General features: G+C 34.9%; 1 protein-coding gene across 3 annotated transcripts in view; it reads left to right on the top strand.

The window, feature by feature from the left end:
- Positions 1 to 19282, top strand: part of TRA2B (transformer 2 beta homolog) — a 20987-nt gene extending 1705 nt beyond the window's left edge. The window contains exons 1-9 of one of the 3 annotated variants that reach the window (XM_006925806.3): positions 4552 to 4726; positions 9753 to 9886; positions 10920 to 11082; positions 12242 to 12430; positions 14354 to 14469; positions 15596 to 15679; positions 16721 to 16780; positions 17702 to 17775; positions 18287 to 19282. In XM_006925806.3, the coding sequence (XP_006925868.1) occupies positions 11050 to 11082; positions 12242 to 12430; positions 14354 to 14469; positions 15596 to 15679; positions 16721 to 16780; positions 17702 to 17775; positions 18287 to 18297 (567 nt within the window). In that variant the 5' untranslated portion in view covers positions 4552 to 4726; positions 9753 to 9886; positions 10920 to 11049 and the 3' untranslated portion in view covers positions 18298 to 19282. Of the gene's footprint in view, positions 1 to 4551; positions 4727 to 9752; positions 9887 to 10919; positions 11083 to 12241; positions 12431 to 14353; positions 14470 to 15595; positions 15680 to 16720; positions 16781 to 17701; positions 17776 to 18286 lie in introns of those variants that run through there. The other 2 variants (XM_006925805.3, XM_015599892.2) reach the window with 2 other exon arrangements.
- Positions 19283 to 19626: the final 344 nt, after the last annotated feature.

The following is a 19626-nucleotide window of genomic DNA, read 5'->3' as shown; positions in this document are numbered from 1 at the left end:
AAGTTTGGGTTAGGCTCACAAATTAAAGCTGTTACTTCTGGTTCCTGCCAGTTGACTATTGTGGAAACTAAGTCATTGGTGTTTGGAGTGGAAAGCAAATAAGTTTTAAGTTATCAGTTATTATATAAAACAAGTACTTTTACACTCTTTAGGGACTACAAAGTGGCTGATTTCTGACTAGCAGAGCTCTCAGTTGAATAAACTGAATAAGTTCATTGTGGTGGTGTGCTCGTGGAGATAAAAAATTGCCCAAAGGGAAATAAATTAATAATGTTTTACATAAGGGAGGAAACAACGGTAGAAATTAGGTCCTGGTTTGAGGCAGCTCAAGAGATGTCATCCTAAGTTGTTATGGAAGGGGAGAAAGCTGTAAAATAAAACTACATGTTTTTTCTTTCCTAAGAGTCATGACTTCTTGGAAGAGATAAATTTTGAAGTTGTGGGATAGTTTTCATTTGTTTGGTTTTGGCGTTTTGTATGTTGATTGCTTTCCAACTGGTTTTGGAACCTGAAGTTGTTAGAATAGACCTAAAACGCGTGTTTGGACTACCAAAGAATATTTGGCAAGGCTTAAAGGTCGATGGAACAGTTTAAAATGCCATAAAAGGGGCTAAGTAGAGCAGGTCTGATTGGCTAAAAACTTCTTTTTAAAGTGCCTGAAAACCGTCAAAAAATTGCATTTAAGGACATCTTGGACATGCCTGTAAGCCTCTCCAAAGCCTGAAAAATTAACTCATTCTACTTTAGGCTCTCACATTCCAAACTGTTCATGTAAATCACAAATGCAAATCTAATGAGTTCAGCTGTAATTTCTCCCCTCATTTGACTAAATTTCTAATCCAGACAATTTACTTTCTCACACATTTCCCAACGTAACTAGAAATTTTTTCCCCAGTCCTTTGGATGTTGGAAGTTTGTTCTTTCCTAAACAGACTGGAGGTGTGTGTGCAGTAAATTAACACAATTTGGTCACTCTTTGGACTGTGGTTTAGTGTGTCCCCTTGTCTCATTTTGAATGGGTAGGTAGGGTGCGTTCTTGGATTTTTGTGGTTCATGTTACATGTAGTTTAAAGACAATCTACCTTTTACCTAAATTTGTCTGCAGGATTTTTGTGTCAAAGTTGGTTTAAATCAAAATGTGTCTACAGTTGACTTCCCTGATCTGACCAAACCCATGCAAAAGTATATTTTTCATCTCTAATTCAAGTTTCTTCTAGTAATTTCCAAAAATTACATGCATTTCTTTGCAAAGGGGTTGACTTAACACCTTTGCCAAAAGAGGCACTCAGCAGTTATGTCACAATTAGGAAGCGTGAGAACTTAGTACAAGTTGGTAGCAAAGTAATACTGGGGATAATATATCTTTGAGGCCCAATTATGGTCACAGTGTTTAGGGTATGTGGGGTTTATATTTTTAGTCTTGTACTGGCTTCATGTTGTCTTTTTAGGGATTGTAATTTCTTGAGTCTATGAATTGACTACCTAGAGAATCCAGAAACTAAGGAAACGGTATTATATAGGCCAGATGGTTTTAATTTCTGTCCATTTATCAAGATTATAATAAAAGCAGTTTAAGAAAATAACAGAATTTTGGCTACTTTTGTAGAAGTAACATGTTTGTAAGGTATAGGCACATTATTTTTAATCTTAATTTTCTGTAGAGATGGGTAGCGTCTGGATACCGTCCCATCAAACTGCTTTTCAGATTCTGTTGCTACTCTCAATCTTGGATTCTTTTTGTTCTTTGTTTTTAGTCCTTAAGTCCAAATTCTAATTTTCAAAATTGAAATATCTCAATCTCTTTCTCGAGAATTATAGCCATTGCACCAAATTTCTTTAATAAAAGATTCATTTAATGCCTAGTGGGAGGAAATAGTTTTCATTGTTTTGTTTCACTGTGAGTGGTTAGGTATGAGTCTTGAAACCAGGTTAATTAAGAATGCTTTAATGTGGATATTGTCTGCATTTTTAAACTGAAATTCCAAGTGATTATAAGGTAAGTACTACTGGTTTTGTCAAAGATTGAAGAGGAATTCAGATGATGAGAGATGTGTTAATGGAATTCACTTTCTACAGCTTTTTATCCTCTTCTTTATCTCTAATAAAACCCCACACCTAAGTGATGAATACCAATAGACTTCACGTTTTTGCCCAAGAGGACAGAGTTACAATTGAGTGTATCTTTAAGCCTTATTGTGTTTTGTGTTGATCAGTTTTTACACACGAATTGTATTGTTTTCTCAGAGGGTATAGTGATGGGATGATGGATGTGTAGGAAATTTAACTGCTTTATACTCAGTTTGGGGGGTGTGGGTCACATTGAGTTAGGTATTGTCAGTCTCTTTTTTAAGCTGCAAGCCAAAAGAGTTCTTCACTACAGCAAATTCGAGTCTTCAAGTTCCCCAAAACCTTTGTTTTGAATTGGGTTTTGGAGGGGGTTTTTTAGATTAACTTTTATCATCATAGGTAATCTAATATAACAGCATGGAATAAGGCCCTCTTTTTTTTGCATTGATTTTTGTGCTTAGATATTAGATTTAAAAGGTAGTTTTCTGAAAGTCAAAAAGCATACTTAAACTTGCTTTTGCTGGAAAGTACTAAATGTTTTATTGTAAATTTAGCGTGTACTGTTTTTGCAGGAAATTTCTCAAAGGCATGGGCTTATTAGGCATGTCAGTCAGGATTTTTCTGCCCATCCAGCCTTTGTGGAGTGGCTACGGAGAAACAAAATAGTCCTTACAGTGATGAGTATTGACCTGTATGGCAGGAATTTTTTTTTTTGCCCCCTTCCAATTTTTAAAATATTAATTCCCTTGCAGTCTATGTAATGAGTTTGCACATTTTTAATGTTACATGAATTCCATTTGTAGCCCTTAGAATCATTTTGACAGAAACTATTGGTGACGGGCAAGTTTCTGCTTATTTCTAAATAGGCGCTCTTAACCAAGTAACGTTAGTAGCCTAATAGTTGGTCTTCTGGTTTTGTAAAGTGGCCACTTAGCTGAGTTGAGTTGAAATAAACCTAGTACTGTATTCAAATATGAAAGGAAGAAGGTTGGAAAAAGGGATAATGAAATAACACCAGGAAGGTGTCCATATTGAAAAGTTGTATGTAGATCTTTGGCCTCCATTCCTGTATCTTCCACATCTAAGCCCTGTATCTGTACATAATCTGTAGGAGGCCCTCAGGAAACCTGCTTGGGCATTCTGATTCCACGATTACATTTGTGCTGCCAGCAAACATTTCCCATTACATTTTAGTGATGGATATTAAAAGAAAATCTATTTCCCTTAAGCTATTAAATTTGGGGGGGGGTAAATAAAAAATGATTTTTTAAAAACTATAGTGAAAAAAGACATTACAGCACTTCCCCATGATAGCCATGGTTGTCTTTATGCCCCCATAGGTATAAAGACTTAATCCATTTTTTTTTAATGACAGAAAATAATAATTAGGAGAGGACATTGTTGACAGCGAAATGAAAGCTCAAGGTGAAATTCAGGAAAACTAGGATGTTTTATGAGGGCAGAATTTTGCTTAGGGTGCTCAGCAGATACTTTTATGCTTAATTGACGTTAAGTCTTTTTAGTAATTTCAGGAGGTGAGCTATACTTTCTCCAATACTGCCACCTTTAAAAGAAAAGTTATTTCTCCTTTGGATTGCAGAAGATTTTAATGTTTGTTCATAGGGGGGAGTTTACAAAGCGATATTTGAAAACACCACTGTTGCATTCAAGTTTGTTCTGCTTTCCTTGATAGTACTTGCATATAGTAATTGGTTGACTTGATTTTTGTCTTTTTATGGTTTTAATTAAATTCAGTAGTTGGAAAAGTTATAATATAAACTCACTAGAGCAGCTTTCTCTAGGGGTGGGTTGACACTAGTCCAAATTTTCAGATTCCCCAACAGTCTTTTTACAGAGCTCTTCAGATACACAGTACAAACACGTGTGACATTAAATAAATATCTTTACCTTATCTAGACACGTCACAATTTGTAAATCTTCAACCCAGAACCTATCGTCATTGTACAAATGAATTGTCCGTGCTTCCCTTTCTTGCACTTTTGTATTAACATGTCACTTTTTGACTAGAGATGTGCTTTTGACACTTAATATTTTCTATTGATGAATAAGAAGTATGAAACAATTAATAGTTTTTAAAATGTTAGATGAACAGTAAATGTTCAGTTGGCGCACTTCACATTCAACTTAAGCATAATAAAGCTATTTGGCGTAGACAAACGAGATTACCATATATATATTTTAGAACCAACAGGAAACTGTGGTTTCAGTTTTTTGAGCTGCATATTCTAGGGTTTTTTTTTTTTTGTTTTTGTTTTTTAATCCAGAACAAAAGGGATTTTTTTTTTTTTCTAGTTTCAGTTTTGGCACTGGATTTTATCCTGGAGTTTTAAAATATTCTTCATCCTGTTCTTTTTCTATTAAGGTTAATGTTGAAGAAGGAAAATGCGGAAGTCGTCATTTGACAAGTTTTATAAATGAGTATTTGAAGCTCAGGAATAAGTGAAGCTGAAATTTGAAAATATAAAAGAAAGAATGCATGCTAATTATCAGACCAGAAGTCCCACTTGTAGAATATTGAGCAATTTGTGTGAAGTGGGGAAGATGAAAGAAGTCAGAATTTGAAACGGAAGAATGAAGAAAAGAAATAAAAATGAAGTTAAGATAAGAAGTAATCTGGAATCAGAAAGCACTACGCTAAGTAATTACTAGTCTGTTTATGTGTCCCTGTATATTTTGCTAAACATGCATGCATTATTTGTTTAATAGAAGAAAATATATACAGGGTAAAGAAGTGCCTTCCAGGGGAAACGTTTAAATTAGGTAATTCTAATTTTAACTTCTTAGTCAAATTATTGAAATGCAATTTTTAAAAATAACCCTTTGTAGTCAAATACCAGGTAGGAATGAGCTCTCCAGCATGGGTACCAGTTGGCTTCATGTTGTTCCCTCTAGCTTTTTTGTCTAACTCTGCTGGTCCTTGTGCATGAGTCGAATACCTCCTGAGTTGGAATTGGTGGTCTGTGCCACACCCCTGAACTTTTCAGTGCACTGACCTCTGCCTTCAGTACTGAGCAATATATATATATATGTAGCAGAATGTTGACGAAAGTTTTCCTAAAGAATGTCACCAGGATGGTTATAGAACCAACCCTTCCACCCCCCAATCCAAGGAAAGTATTAACCAGGATAGTTATTTTGGCATTTATAAAAACATTTTTTCCAGATGGCAATAGTGGAAAGCTTTGACCACTTAGGCCCTAACTTTAAGATGCATGTGTGTGCTAAATTCACAAGGGTGATTCTTAATTCTTTTCTGTTTAATGCTTATTCCAGCTGAATGACAGGGTTACTGCTAAAAATATAGTGGCTTCCCTTTTAGAATAAGGTGGGTCTCACAAGTGAATAGGATGTCTAACTTAAAGTGGCAATGGTAGCATGTGCTTTATTCAGAAGTCAGTTTTATTTCTTTTTCTCATTTTCTGCTGTTAACACTCAGCTATTATAACGATGTGAAAGATCATAAAGTAGTTTTATTCTGGTTTCCCACTCCTACCTAACTTACTGGGAGAATAAATCCAAAAGTTCTGTTTCCCTTTTTGTGTGTTTTGTTTTAGCTGAATAGAAAAAGTCAGATGATTGGTATAATGAATGATGTTACTTACCTTCAGTTAGATGGGACAGTAGATACCCATGTCAAAGTAATACTCAGTGGTAGCCAACGAACAGCCGTCTTCTACTATTTTGGGAAAGCCAAGGTTATATTACTGAAATGAAAACAACCTAAACTTTCCTCTGAAAGTTATAGCTCATGGAAAAAATGGCTTAAATGTCATTTCTAGAAGGATCCATTTTCTGAGGCTATTGTCAATAGGGGCCTATTGTCAGTATGAAATTAACATCATAATCTGTCTTGTGAGCAGAAGAAAATTATTTATAGGAGACAGTTTTCTAGTCTTTGCCCTAATTACTGCTTTGTAAAATTTCTTGCCATGTATTAACTAGTAATATTAAATTAGTAATGATATTTATTCATTTTGAATCAGCAGATTAGGCACAAGCTGGGGTAAAAATGTGAGTGGATTTTGATGTTCAACCCCACGAATTTTTTTATTAGGAGACCTGAAAAGTCCTTGGAGTCCAAAGAGAGAAGACCTATTAGCCCACAAAAGGGAAGAAAGCAGTTTGAGATTTGATTATATGACTTATGGTCGATAGGTATGAGGCAAAAGTAAACATTGATGCTATTAGACCATCTGCATCCATTTGGGTGTGTAGTCCCCTTGGCCAAAGCATCTCTGAGACCATTCCCACCCAGTCCTCTCCCCACCATTAGAGAAGTAAGGAGGGGACAGGCCTCTTGTCCTGGGCAGTAAGGTACATGCCCCAGCAGAGCTGATTAATGTCATGGGCAGGTGGAGCGGAGATGACAAAGTTTCAGAAAGATGCCTTTGCCAAGAAAGATCAGATAGATAGGATGCATAAAACATGATAAACTAAGACTAAATTAGCATCATAAACATGTATGGTGCTTTTAAGAAATGGAGATATCCAATTCTAGAGCTACTAAAACCAGCTTCATTTTGGGGACTTGCATTTTTAAATGCTGTGTAGGTTTGCTGCATACTTTTAAGAGCTACAGTTCTAAAGCTAATTCACTGTATCCAAGTTTTTAAATAATACAGTAGAAGCCTAGTGATAATCTTTCAAAATTTTTTCTAAGATACAGCCATTCTCAGAATAGGGAGTTGATGGGGATAAAGGTATCTTGTTGGAAGGCCGAGTTTTTTCCTGGTGTGTTTCCTGTAGGTTGTATATTATTGGTATATGACTTAAGATCCAACCTAGAGGAACTTAATTCCTTGAGCAGTTTTAGCAGAATTTTTGTCTTTAATTTAAGTGCTGATCTTAAATCATGATTCTTTTTCTTGAGGTATTGATGCCTAAAGTAGTGCTGCTTTGGTAGGGTTTTAATATGTTGACACTCAATTTTATCAGCCCTGAGAAGTGGACTTTGAATTTTTCCTTGTGTGTAGGGGGCTTTTCCCATCTGGTTTACAGATTTGCCTGTGGCTCAAGGTTTAAAGTTACTGATAAGCTTCTAGGTTTGGCTAATAATTTTTAGGTCTCATTTCTTCTCAACGGGCTAAATTTTCTTGGATATATAGTGCATGTATTTCCAAACCAGCTAATGGCCAACATAACTACAAAGGGGTTTTAATGTCTTTAAGAGTATCCCTGACCAAAAAAGAGTAGGTGGAGGCATTGTTTAGGTGTTAGCCTAATCAAGTGTCAGTATACGAAGGGAAAATCTTTATATTCTGGTGTTTCCCCTATTCCTGGTCTAAGAAATGATTGTGTTCACAAGACGCCTGCATATAGCCAGTTAATTTTAGAGGCTGAGTGAAAGGCTTTAATTTCACAGCAACTGTACTTTTGACCCTTGATCTGTTAGAATTTCACAGGAGAAATCAAATCTCCTTAAGGCTTAGAAGTACTATCTTTTTTCCTGGTGCGCAGATTGGAATAAGGCTGTTGTGTTTGATGAAACCTGAGGCTTAAAGAAAGGGAATCTTCACTTTCTATCCTTTTCTTTATACTCAGATCCCTAGGCTGACTGGTTTCTGTTAACTGCAGTAACTTTGTTGGTAATCTTTTAACTGTTACTGTGAGGCACCTATATTCTACTCTTTCTTCCAGAGCAAATTTTCTTAGGTTTGCATTAAAGGTTATAATCATTACATGAAATAATCTTTTGAGCAGTGGAAGAAAACATTTAGTAACTTGGGCCCATATTACTACCCTCATTTTTTGAGAACTACTTTGTCCAAGGAGAGAAGAGAGGTGAACTGTACTTTTAAATGTCTCAGTATTCAGAATATTTGCCAGAGAAAGCCAAGGTATTGTTAACTCTGGTCCCCAAAGACATAGTACATCTTTTAACCATTCCTTGGCAGCCCTTGTCACTCCTAATCAAGGGTACCATCTTTTTCTTCTACTCTTTACAGTTACCCATGGAGGGAAGTAGTGGAAAGTGTCATATTTCATGTCACATCACACCATGTTTTCTAGTGACCTTGAAATTGTTTTTTTGTTTTTTTTTTTTTAAGTTTATTTGAGCCAAACTGATAACACATGCGTGGGGGACAAGATCTCAAATGCTCCCATGACGTTGATATCTTGTTGGAAAGTTTCTAAAGTTGTTTTGGGCCTGGACACCTGAACTCATTTTTATTGGCTTAAATAACTCTTTTCTTCCGTGTTTTAATCTTCAGATTTTAATTTGTCTATTTTGTGTTGTAAATAATTTTTTCCCCTGGGCATCATAGAAAGGATCTTCTGAATTTTTTCCATTATGTTGTAAATCACAGAACATATTCACAAAACATACTCTAAAATGTTTTGGGCTGTAATTTAAACTAATCCTGTATCTTCTATCCTTTTAAGAATGGCCAGAATATCCTAAAGATCTACCACACTGGGAGATTTCTTTATGGTAACTTTTATCTAGTACCTTTAATGTTTATTCTTTACTCCTGCAGTGACTTACTACAATGTTGGTTCCTTTTGAGTCTGGCCATTTTTTGCTCTATCTTGGGCTGAAAGACTCACTAGATTTTATACCTTTTAATTTGCCTTGATACTTTAGTTAGCTGTCAGACTGATTTTGGTGCATTGGCCGACCATTTTTCTGGTTCCATTACTTACACATATGCACCTTTTGTTTAGATAAAATGACATTTGGCTCATTAGTGAATTAGGTGTCTTGTTTACCCATTCGTTGCTAGAGATTTTCCTTTTTGTGCCACTTTTCTACCAACTAGTCCTAGTTTTGATTGGGAAAGCTTATGGGTATATAGTATATACTATACCTAGACTTTGGTTTTTGCGTATAGTTCCTCAACACCCTCCCTTTTTTGAGCCTAAATTAGGAGCCCTTAATTTAATCTGCTCTGGTTTTACTCTAGCCCTTAGATAACTTGGCTTAATCTCAGTTCCCCATCAGTTTGCTCTGGCTCATCTCCATTTAACTGAGGAAGCTGCAGCTCTCTGGCACCTTCTCTACTCTTACCTCTGCACAGTTCACGGCCTTTCTGCTGCGGCTCCATCTGGTTGCCTTGTTTTTTTTAGGGGCCTCTCACCATGGTTAGATGGAACAGGATCTAGTATCCTTCAAGCTGGTCCTTGCTTTCCACTAGGTTTTTACCTTTCTCTAGGACTTGAACAGATCGTTCTTGTCTCTTTCCCCACTGAATAATAAGTATAATTTAAAAAGTTGAGGTCTTAAAAATCAAAAGCATTTTAAAAGTAAGTTTCATTAATTTCATAGGGTTTTGTTTATTGATGGCAACTTGATTGAAGTAGGTATGAAGTATAGGTGTCATAGTTATTAAGGTTCTTTCTCACCCTAGTCTTTATGGAGTAATATTCCCAAAACAATTCTTGGACAGTCCCTCAACTGCTTGGCTTTGACACCCCTTTCTGAAGAGAGTGGGGTCAGTTAACTCTTAACACTGCTCCAAAAAAGGTGGAAGTTCAAGTTAATTGACTTACGTCAATTGGAGCAATGTAATTATTATACCAGGTATATTCAGTTCCTGCCCTTACCTATGTTTTCTTATCTTGGAAGGGGATTGCTTTCCCTCACCATTTATCTCACAGCAGCTTATTTGTTATTAAAGTTGCCCAGAAAGTATACAAATTAAACTTTTGACATCTACGTGTAGGAATCCCGTTCTGCTTCCAGAAGTGGAAGTGCTCATGGATCTGGGAAATCCGCAAGGCATACCCCTGCAAGGTCTCGCTCCAAGGAAGATTCCAGGCGTTCCAGATCAAAGTCCAGGTCCAGATCTGAATCTAGGTAAGAAAGACTGTCTTGGGATTTTCTTCTGTTACTCTTAGCTTTGAAATTGGTGTGTGTTTTGTAACTAGGAAGATAGAGAGGGTTAGATCATTTGTTGGCCTAATTTAATATTGGTACTAGAAGTGAACTTCAATTTTAAGTTCTGGGAGACTGAAGACTAAGTTGTTAAGAGCCTGGGCTTTTTGAGTTAGGCTTGAAATCTTAGCTCTATTTTTTTCTGGCTTGGGCAGATTAGATTACTTAACCTTTTTCCACCTTAGCTTTCTTATCTATAAAGGCAGGTTAATAATACCAATTCTTCAGAATTGTGAGGATTGACTATGAGTTTAAGTAAACTGCTTATTAGTATGGCAAATATATTGCAGAACATTGGCTTTCAGTAACTGCAATTGTTACGTAGGTGTAGTCTAGTATTATATGCATGTATGTATAAAACAAAAATACAGCGCGCTTTTTCATGTTGGTCATGAGTGGGCTATATGTCCTGGTTTGCCTAGGACAGCCCCAGTTTATGCCTGTTGTCAGGCATAATTTAACAGCACCCCTTTTCTCCTACAACGTGTCCTGCCTTGTTTAGATGGTAATTCATATGATCACTCTAGTTAAGAGCAACTGGTTGATTTCAAAACACTACTGGAGGAAACTACTGTGGTGGTGATTTTATCTTAAGTGAATGGTGGGCATAATGGGAGAAGCAGAAAAGTAGAGTATGATATTCTGATGGGGGGAAATAGTCACAAATCAAGCGAGTATGAAATGCTGATGTTTATAATTTTCAAAAAATATTGAGTATTTCTTCATTTTAAGAAATGTTGGAAAAGAGCTAGTAGTGGTTTTGGAACTATTCCTAGCAGAGTTGCAATGACTTGATACAGAAGAAAGCTATTGATTCCACTTAATTGGTACCATTTTAGCATATGCCTAGGTTGTGTTCCGTCTTCTGGAGTTTAACTTTAGGAAAGTATGAAAAGAATTGAAAGCTACATCTTGTCAGCGATTTAGTCATAAACTTGAATCCTTTGTTTTGCAGGTCTAGATCCAGAAGAAGTTCTCGAAGGCATTATACAAGGTCACGATCTCGGTCTCGCTCCCATAGACGATCTCGTAGCAGGTCTTACAGTCGGGATTATCGAAGACGTCATAGCCACAGTCATTCTCCCATGTCTACTCGAAGGCGTCATGTTGGGAATCGGGTAAGATGAAAAGTACTCTGTCGTTGAAGCAGTGGTCTGTCTAAAGCCACTTTATTAATACAGTCCTATCTCTAATTTTTGTTTTACATTAGAGCTGATTTTAATTGACAGCGGAACATTAGTAGTGTATATACATGAGTTACCTTTTGAGATTTTTTAGTGTTTTGAGGTGGTCTCGTGTTTTTGTTTTTGTTTTTTTTTTTAAGTTATCTCATGTAATGGTCTGCATCTGAGCTATCAGTCACATTTAAGTGAAACTGACACATTGGTATAACTCAGCCATTAAGTTTAAAAAATCCCTTATGCATTACTGTTAAGATTATGTAACATCTGTATATGTTTCATACTAATGTTATTCCATCTTTCTGGATTTATTTTAATAAACGTTTTACATAATTACTCCTGATTTTCTCAATCGTGAACAAGTTTCAGGTATTAAGGCTTTTCTTCCATGAGAGGTTCCAAATGAGGTGGTATTCAGTGTGTTTATATTGTGATTGCATTGTATAATCCAAGTTTTGTAGGGTGTGTATGTTTGTTTCTGAGAGGAATAAATTCGTAGTAAATGAATGTAAAATAAATGAAAACAGTACTACATTGTGGCAACTGGAATGTCAGCAACGTGTGGCTAATTTTTTATGATGAATTCAAGCTGCTTAATAACTTTCACTAAAACGATTTAGTTTAGTGCACATCTTTGGCTTCATTATATGTTTCTTGGGCAGTTCAGAGCATTTCATTGTATGGGGTGGTATATCGTAATTGAGCATTATCATTTCTCAGGCTTGTAGAGAGAGACAATACTCTGATTATTGTTATGTGCACGTATTATTAATGTGTGGACATTTCTTAGAATAAATTCCTAGAAGGTGAATCATTTGGGCAAACTTTCTTCCAATCTCCCAAAAAGCCAATTTGTTTTTCAATAGTATGTTCCCCTATTTCCCTCCACTTAATCCTAAGGTTGACATCATTTCCTTTTGTAATCCCAGCCCATTCTTAAGCATGTCTGCAGCACTTGCTGTAACATTAACCTTAAGTGTTTAGTCTGTTTATTGTCTACTTTTATTGTTATATTTTTGGCTACTTTGTGTGTGGTTCCCTTTTTTTAAACTGATTTTATGAGAACTTTTTAAAGTTTTAATTTTTCTATTTCTAGGCCAATCCTGATCCCAACTGTTGTCTCGGTGTATTTGGCTTGAGCTTGTACACTACAGAAAGAGATCTAAGAGAAGTGTTTTCTAAATATGGCCCCATTGCTGATGTATCTATTGTATATGACCAGCAGTCTAGACGTTCAAGAGGATTTGCCTTTGTATATTTTGAAAATGTAGATGATGCCAAGGAAGTAAGTAAAAGCCTACCTGTACCTGATAAAATACCAGTCATGTTGTGAACTCTCAAGTACTAATTAATGACAAAGTACTTGTGTAAGGACAGTTATTGTTTTTATATTGTAAATAGGGTATGTAACTATAGTTTGGGTTAAAGGAAATGCATTCTTCTGGGAACAAATGAAAGCCAATGCTTTGAACTTTTTCCAGTCTTTTATTATGGAAATTTTCAAATATATAAAGAATAGCAAAAGTATGGCTTAGGGCAATATCACCACCACCCCCACCATCACCCATCCCCACTTCAGTACTTAAAAACCTGTGGCTTTCTATATTCCAACTCAGTCACCCATTATCACTACATTTTGAAATAAATCCTGACCTATAACTTCATACGTGAGTGTTCAGATGTGATTTATATCTAAAATATGAGGCTGTTAATAGTCTTATTTAGAATATTTAATCTGTTTACATCGAACAATTTTCTAGAACAGAGAAAAGCTTTTAAAATGATAAAACTGTGACTCAGGAAAACATCTGTTTTTGCGTGTATATTGGCAAAAGTGATTTCCTATTGAGATGTTAATTGACTTGAGGCAAAGTGGAGGAAGTAAAATTTTAGTATATGGACTAAAGTAAAAGTATAGTGCATGAATCTGGGCCACATCCTTAAGTTTTGGACTTTAAATGCATAAGGATAATAGCTGAAGGGAAGTATAAGTAAAGCTTGGAAAATGCTTAATGACAAACTGAGATCAGTGTTGAATAGGAATTCAGCTCTAGATAACATTGTATATTCATGAAAATATATAAACTTTTGAAAACTGTTAAAAGTAACCTGATCTAAAGGAATAATCAGAAGCTAAACCAAGTAATTTTAAAAGATGACTAATGTATAAGAGGTTTGAGGGGATGCTTTAAAATGTCATTGAGCTTCATTTTAATAATAAATAATGCCCAAAGATATAAATAGGGTTTGCCTAAGGTTACTAACAGTAAAGGCCTGATTTCCATAATTATTTTGCTACAAGACCACAGTTAGCTTTCTGAAGAATAACATTTTGTATCTCTGAATCAGTAGTGCCAGAAACTGTTTTCCAGAGCTTAAATTTTAAAACTAGAAAATAGCATAATTGGAATTAGAAATTTAAATTCTTCTTAGGTGTTAGAAGAGGTGTTTCTTTAAGTGAATTGTGAACAAACTGCCAAATCTTGGGAATAAGTTTTTTGTTTTTCGCTTTGATGTTCATAATGTTTCAGTTAGTTTATATTCTAGACAAAGGAACTGTATGTAGCTGTCTCCTTTTTTTTTTTTTTTTAATATGTAATTGTTTTAATTCTAGTCCTTTGCTTCCATAGTAGGATCTTTGAACTTTTCTATAAAAAATTAGACAGGAAATATTTGGGGCCTTGTGAGCCATAGGGTATCAGCCACAGCTTTTCAGCTCTGCCATTGTAATGCAAAAGCAGCCACAGACAATATGTAAAGTACTTAGTGAGGCTGTGTCCCAATACATATTATTTGTGGTCTCCAAAATTTGAATTTTGTGTAATTTTCATTTATCATGAAAATTTTTTCCTAGCTATTTAAATTTTTAGCTCTTTGGTCATAGTTTACCAAATGCACACTTCTTTAGAGGTAGAAGCACTGTAAATTTGTAGTTAGGTACCATAATGATACTAAAAGTATTTCATGGGTTAAATTGGCCTTTTTGACTTTTTTTTTTTTTTTTTTTTTTTTTTTTTTTTTTTTTTTTTTTGGTAAACTTAAGTGAAAATTTAATACGGAAAAGAACCTATTAATAAATTGAAGGCCATGATGTTCTGGCCAAAGAATTTAATGCATCTAAACAGAAACATCCATTCGAACTTTATAGCTATTGGGTAGTTTGTGGCTTTATTCAGGATTATATAACAACTTAAAATATCTTTCAAAGGCAAAAGAACGTGCCAATGGAATGGAGCTTGATGGACGTAGAATCAGAGTTGATTTCTCTATAACAAAAAGACCACATACTCCAACACCAGGAATTTACATGGGGAGACCTACCTAGTAAGTTTATTTTCAAGGTAAAAAAATGACAGTTCATTTTGTTCACTTTCTCCAAGAAATACAGGTGATTGGGGGGAAATCTTTGGCATTTCACCTAATTTTGCCACAGAGTAAATCAATTTTCCTGTTACTCTTAACTGGCTAAAACTTTTATAGAATATTCAATGGAAACTTTTTTTGGACACAACACAAGTCCTATCCCACTTTATTATAAATGCCATATATTTGGCTTTGCTGAGTAATTAAATGTTCCTGATTAGACCCTTTTTTTTTTTTTTTTTTTTTTTTCATAATGGAAACTTAGCCATGACAGGTAAAATCAAGTTTGTATAAATCATACTCGGGTGCATTTTTTAGTTTTTGTTCCTTAAGCAGAGTAGAAAACACAGACTTCAAATTTGCACTGACCAGGTAGTATACTTCTCTCTTTGTCATCATTCTTACCAGTGTGTATATTGAGAGAAAGCTCTAAATTGAATTTGTTTTTAAATTTAACTATAACACTATAACATTTATTTAAAGAATTGTAACATAGAATAATTGCTATGTCTTTTTAGTAGGCCAAACATTTTCTCATTCTTGAAACTGCATTCTCCATATGGTTTTTCTATTTCCCTGTGTAAAATTGAGATTGGCAAATTGACTTATAGGAAAATTAGTAGAATTGAAGGAAATTCTAATTGAAGGAAAATTAGTAGAATGTGTGTATCCTAAACCAAAAGATTTTTTAAAGTATGTATGTGCATTGTTAAAAGGGAAGGAAAAATGGCAGTTTATCCACCATCAGTTCAAATGGAAGTAATATTCATTCCAGTTAATTCATAGGCAAGCCATTTCTGATAGATGCATTATCAAAAGAGGCTTGCTTATGAATTAGGGAGTTGTTTGTTGGTGTCCACATTTTTTGCCCAAGAGGAAATAAAGAAGTTACGCTTGAGTATTGCCCAGTCATGTCCATAGAGTTTGGCTGTTTGGGTTGTGTTACTCTTAAGATCCAAATGAGCATGGTGTTCCCCTGCTGCTGCTGAAAACCTGAACAGTTTTTTAGCAGCAAAAGTTACGTCTACTAGTAAGATGATAGGGAAAGGCCACTTGACACTTTATGAAGATATATTATTATTCATAGTGGCAGCTCACGGCGTCGTGATTACTATGACAGAGGATATGATCGAGGCTATGATGATCGGGACTACTATAGCAGATCATACAGGTAAGTTAACCATAAGTTTTAAGATACTAAAAATTTGAAGGAAGCATCAACTGAATTTCAGTTGCAACATAATTTAAAGCAATAGCACTATACCTGTTTTAGCCTTTAACCCTTTCCCCATTTTGAAGTGCAACTCACCTAGGATTTGACATTTTCAACAATGGAGAATTACTATATTTTGTAAAGGGAAAAGCCATTACTAAAAACAAAGTCATAAATAGACTGTCATTTGGTAAACCAATCAAAATCCTTAGGTTTAATCATAACAATAGAAACCATTATAGACCATACTTCAGTTTTTTCTCCTCCTTTTTTAAAGCAAAATAAGCTGTATTTTGAAAGTTATTGCTGTATAAAAGCAGTTTTTTTGGTATATTGTATCATGCATTATTAGAAGGCAGAGAAAAGCAATTCTTGAAAGAGTCCGTTAAAATAATTAATACTTCAAAGATAAAAGTGAAATATGTTTCCTTTGTTTTAGCAGGCAGAGACCCTACCTTATCAAATGTAAATTGTGTAATAAGTATTGACCACACTAGTAAGCTATGATTCCTTATTTTGGTGCAGTATTGTGGTGTGGATGTCTCTTTATTTCTTGCACACTATTTGGTAATGTTATAAGAAGTTGATAATAGTTGCTATATTCCTGTCTATGGAAGTGGGTCCTTAAGCATGCTTGAGACATTTATTATCCAGCATTTTATTGCTGACAGTAAGTCTCCCCCTTTGCCCTTTATAGCACTTTTGCATTGAGTGGCACTTAAGGGATTAGTGGAGCCTGAGAAGATTAAGATCTTAGATTCGATTTTCATTTTAATTAACTTGAGTATTCTTAGGAATGTTCTTTGTTCTAATGCTACTTGTCTTAGCCACCAGAGAGACCTCTATGCCAATTTGTAAAAAAGAGGGTGGCATAAATAGTTCTTAATCAGTTAACTTATAAGAAACTACCTTTTCTTAGAATTTTAATTTTACTGCACGAATCAATGAATTATATATTCTTTCAAAGATATAAAATTGAATGATTTTCTGCCTTCACAGAGGAGGAGGTGGAGGAGGAGGAGGATGGAGAGCTGCCCAAGACAGGGATCAGATTTACAGGTATGTCAGGAAAGGATTTGAAGTCTACATTCTACAACAGAATGGCTCACATGAAGACACTAGTATTTGGTAGTTAAATTATAAGTGTGGCATTGCACAAAGTTGAATTACATGAAGTTCATTAAAATAGCTGTAACTAAAGCCAAATGACATGTGTCCATGGCTTTGCGTGTTAGCTGAAATTAATTGGGCTTTTACAAGATATAGTCAGTGGTACTGTTTTGTACTTTAATGAGGTAATAGTGGTATAAATGTCATTGGTAAGGACCTGTAATATTTTTAGTCTTTATTCCTGATAGCTATTCTCTTGTACACTTATTTTGTTAGCTTTTTATAAGCATCTCAGAATAAGCAAGTGAATACTGAGTCCTAACACAAAATGAAACTATTTTGATGAATTAGTGATATTTGTTTTGGGTGTTAGTCCATGTGGGTGTGGTTAGAAGTGGAAAGAATTTTTTTTTTTTTTTTAATTTTAATAGAATTTCTCCTCCCTATAGGAAAGTTATATTTTCAATTTATTTTTATGGTGACATTGGTTAACGAAATCCAATAAGTTTCAGCTGTACACTTTAACAGTGAGGCATATATATATATTTACACTGTGTTCACCTCTCATAGTTAATTTCTTTGTCACCAATGAGTAGAATTTAAAATGGGTTGGATTATAGATGGATTAATATAGCAAGGAGTATTCAATCTCTCCCTGATAGTTTGATTATATAGTACTGCGCCCAATACCGTGCTTCATTCTCGGGACTAAAAACAGACCTTGAAATCCATGACTAATGCAAAATTTTTGAAGGTCTGAGGGCCTTTTAGTTTTAGAAACTGTAAGGGAGGGGTTGTGTTTAATCTTCATGTCATTTAGTCTGAAAAGTGATCTGTGGAGTCTTAGACGGTTTTAACATTTGTTTACAGAAGGCGGTCACCTTCTCCTTACTATAGTCGTGGAGGATATAGATCACGTTCCAGATCGCGATCATACTCACCTCGTAAGTTTTTTGTCTTGATGTGATTTAGTTTATATGTTGTAAGAGCATGACTTACCCTGACTTACCAAACCACACACAGCAGAGAGAAACGGTTGATTTGACTAGTTTTATCTATATGTTCTCCGTCTTCTAGTTTTATGTGTAGGGTTCCAGAAAGTATATGAAAACAACCCTCAGAATCTTATTCTTTTGCTAATTAAAATAGTAGAGTATATATTCTGTCACCGTTTATAGCCTTTCTTTTTAAGGAGTCCTTGTGATTTTTGTGCAAATTGGGAACATCTGAATTATTTAAAACCTTAGCTCTCAGATTGAGTTATACTTCCCAGCTGTCTATTTTATATTGATTCTCATTTCCAGTGTAACTCTTGTGATTGTCTTCTATTCTAACAGAAGAGAATGTGGTACATAGGAATTTCCTAATGGCAGAACAGTCTAAAATTCTCAACATTAAAGTATACTTGATAATCTGTTCTCTTGATATTGATGTGCACATTTATTTTCTTTCTAGGTCGCTATTAAAGCATGAAGTTGAAGACTTTCTGAAACCTACCCTAGAGTTGGGATATTGTTTGTGGACAATATTTTTTATTGTCTCCTGTTTAAAAAGTGAACAGTGCCTAGTGAAGTTAGGTGACTTTTACACCTTTTATGATGACTACTTTTGGTGGAGTTGAAATGCTGTTCTCATTCTGCATTTGTGTAGTTCGGTGCTTTGTTCAAAGTTAAGTGTTTTCAGAAAAGTATGTTTTGCATGTATTTTTTTACAGTCTAAATTTTGACTGCTGAGAAGTTTCTATTGTACAAAACTTCCTTTAAAAGGTTTTTCTACTGAATCCAGGGTATTCTGAAGATCGAAGCCTGTGTGTAAAATGCTACCAAATGACAAAAAGCAACAATAAAGTTTGATTTTTACTTTTCTTTCTAACATCAGTGCTTAGCAGAACTGTTCAGATTAGGTTGTCAGTAGTAAATTTCAAGACGAAAATGCCCGTTTTCTTCCAGTCCATGAAACATACCGTACTTGATATACCTGCAACTAAGTGTTAAAAATTATGCTCTGTAACTCAGTACTGCTAGTAATAGAACTAAAGATCTTTCAATACAGCAAATACTTAATGCTTATGTACATGTGGATTTGTCAGCCTTTATGTAATATGTATTATATATAGCAGAGAGTAAGAAAAGAGTTATAATAATGTATGCCTTTAAAAGGCCATTTCTTAAAGCTGTTATAAGAGGATAATGGTATTTCAACTGGTTATCAGCAAGTGACAATACATTCCACCACAAATATACTCTCGTTCTAGCTTTTATACTATGGAAAAAAACTGGGTGCTTCAGTTTGGGAAAAGAGAAGGGAACACTACAGTGTTGTAGATGAGCTGAAGACTGCCTGTTCATTTTTTAAATATTATTTTCAGGTCCTTTGCTTACCAGAGGAGGCCCAATTTCACTCAAATGTTTTGAGAACTGTGTTAAATAAATGCAAATGAAAAGAGTAAAAGGCTGGCACAACTCAGTTTACAAAGATTTTATTTTAACCTTGTTATTTATAATTAGAATTCATTTATAGTTTTTAGTCCTCATCCAGTATCCCTTGGGCTGAGATGTGTTTGTACTGGTTTTTAAAATCATATATTCCTGGAAAACTTACTGAGTGGGTAGCTAGGTATTGGAGTGATAATCTCCACTTGGGGATGGCATTGTATTAAGCCTCATGAATTTTTTCGATTTCCTAGTACAAACAAATTAGTTTTACACTATAGTGTTATAAAATGTTCAGTAGCATTGTCTTAAAAGTATACATACATTAATTTTAAAATACTTTATTGCTAAGAAAGGCTAACT

The sequence above is a fragment of the Pteropus alecto genome, unplaced genomic scaffold (assembly GCF_000325575.1).
Source record: "Pteropus alecto unplaced genomic scaffold, ASM32557v1 scaffold88, whole genome shotgun sequence".
Classification (NCBI taxonomy): Eukaryota; Metazoa; Chordata; class Mammalia; order Chiroptera; family Pteropodidae; genus Pteropus; species Pteropus alecto.
Note: the sequence above shows the minus strand (reverse complement) of the source record. Positions and strands in the feature narration are given on the sequence as shown.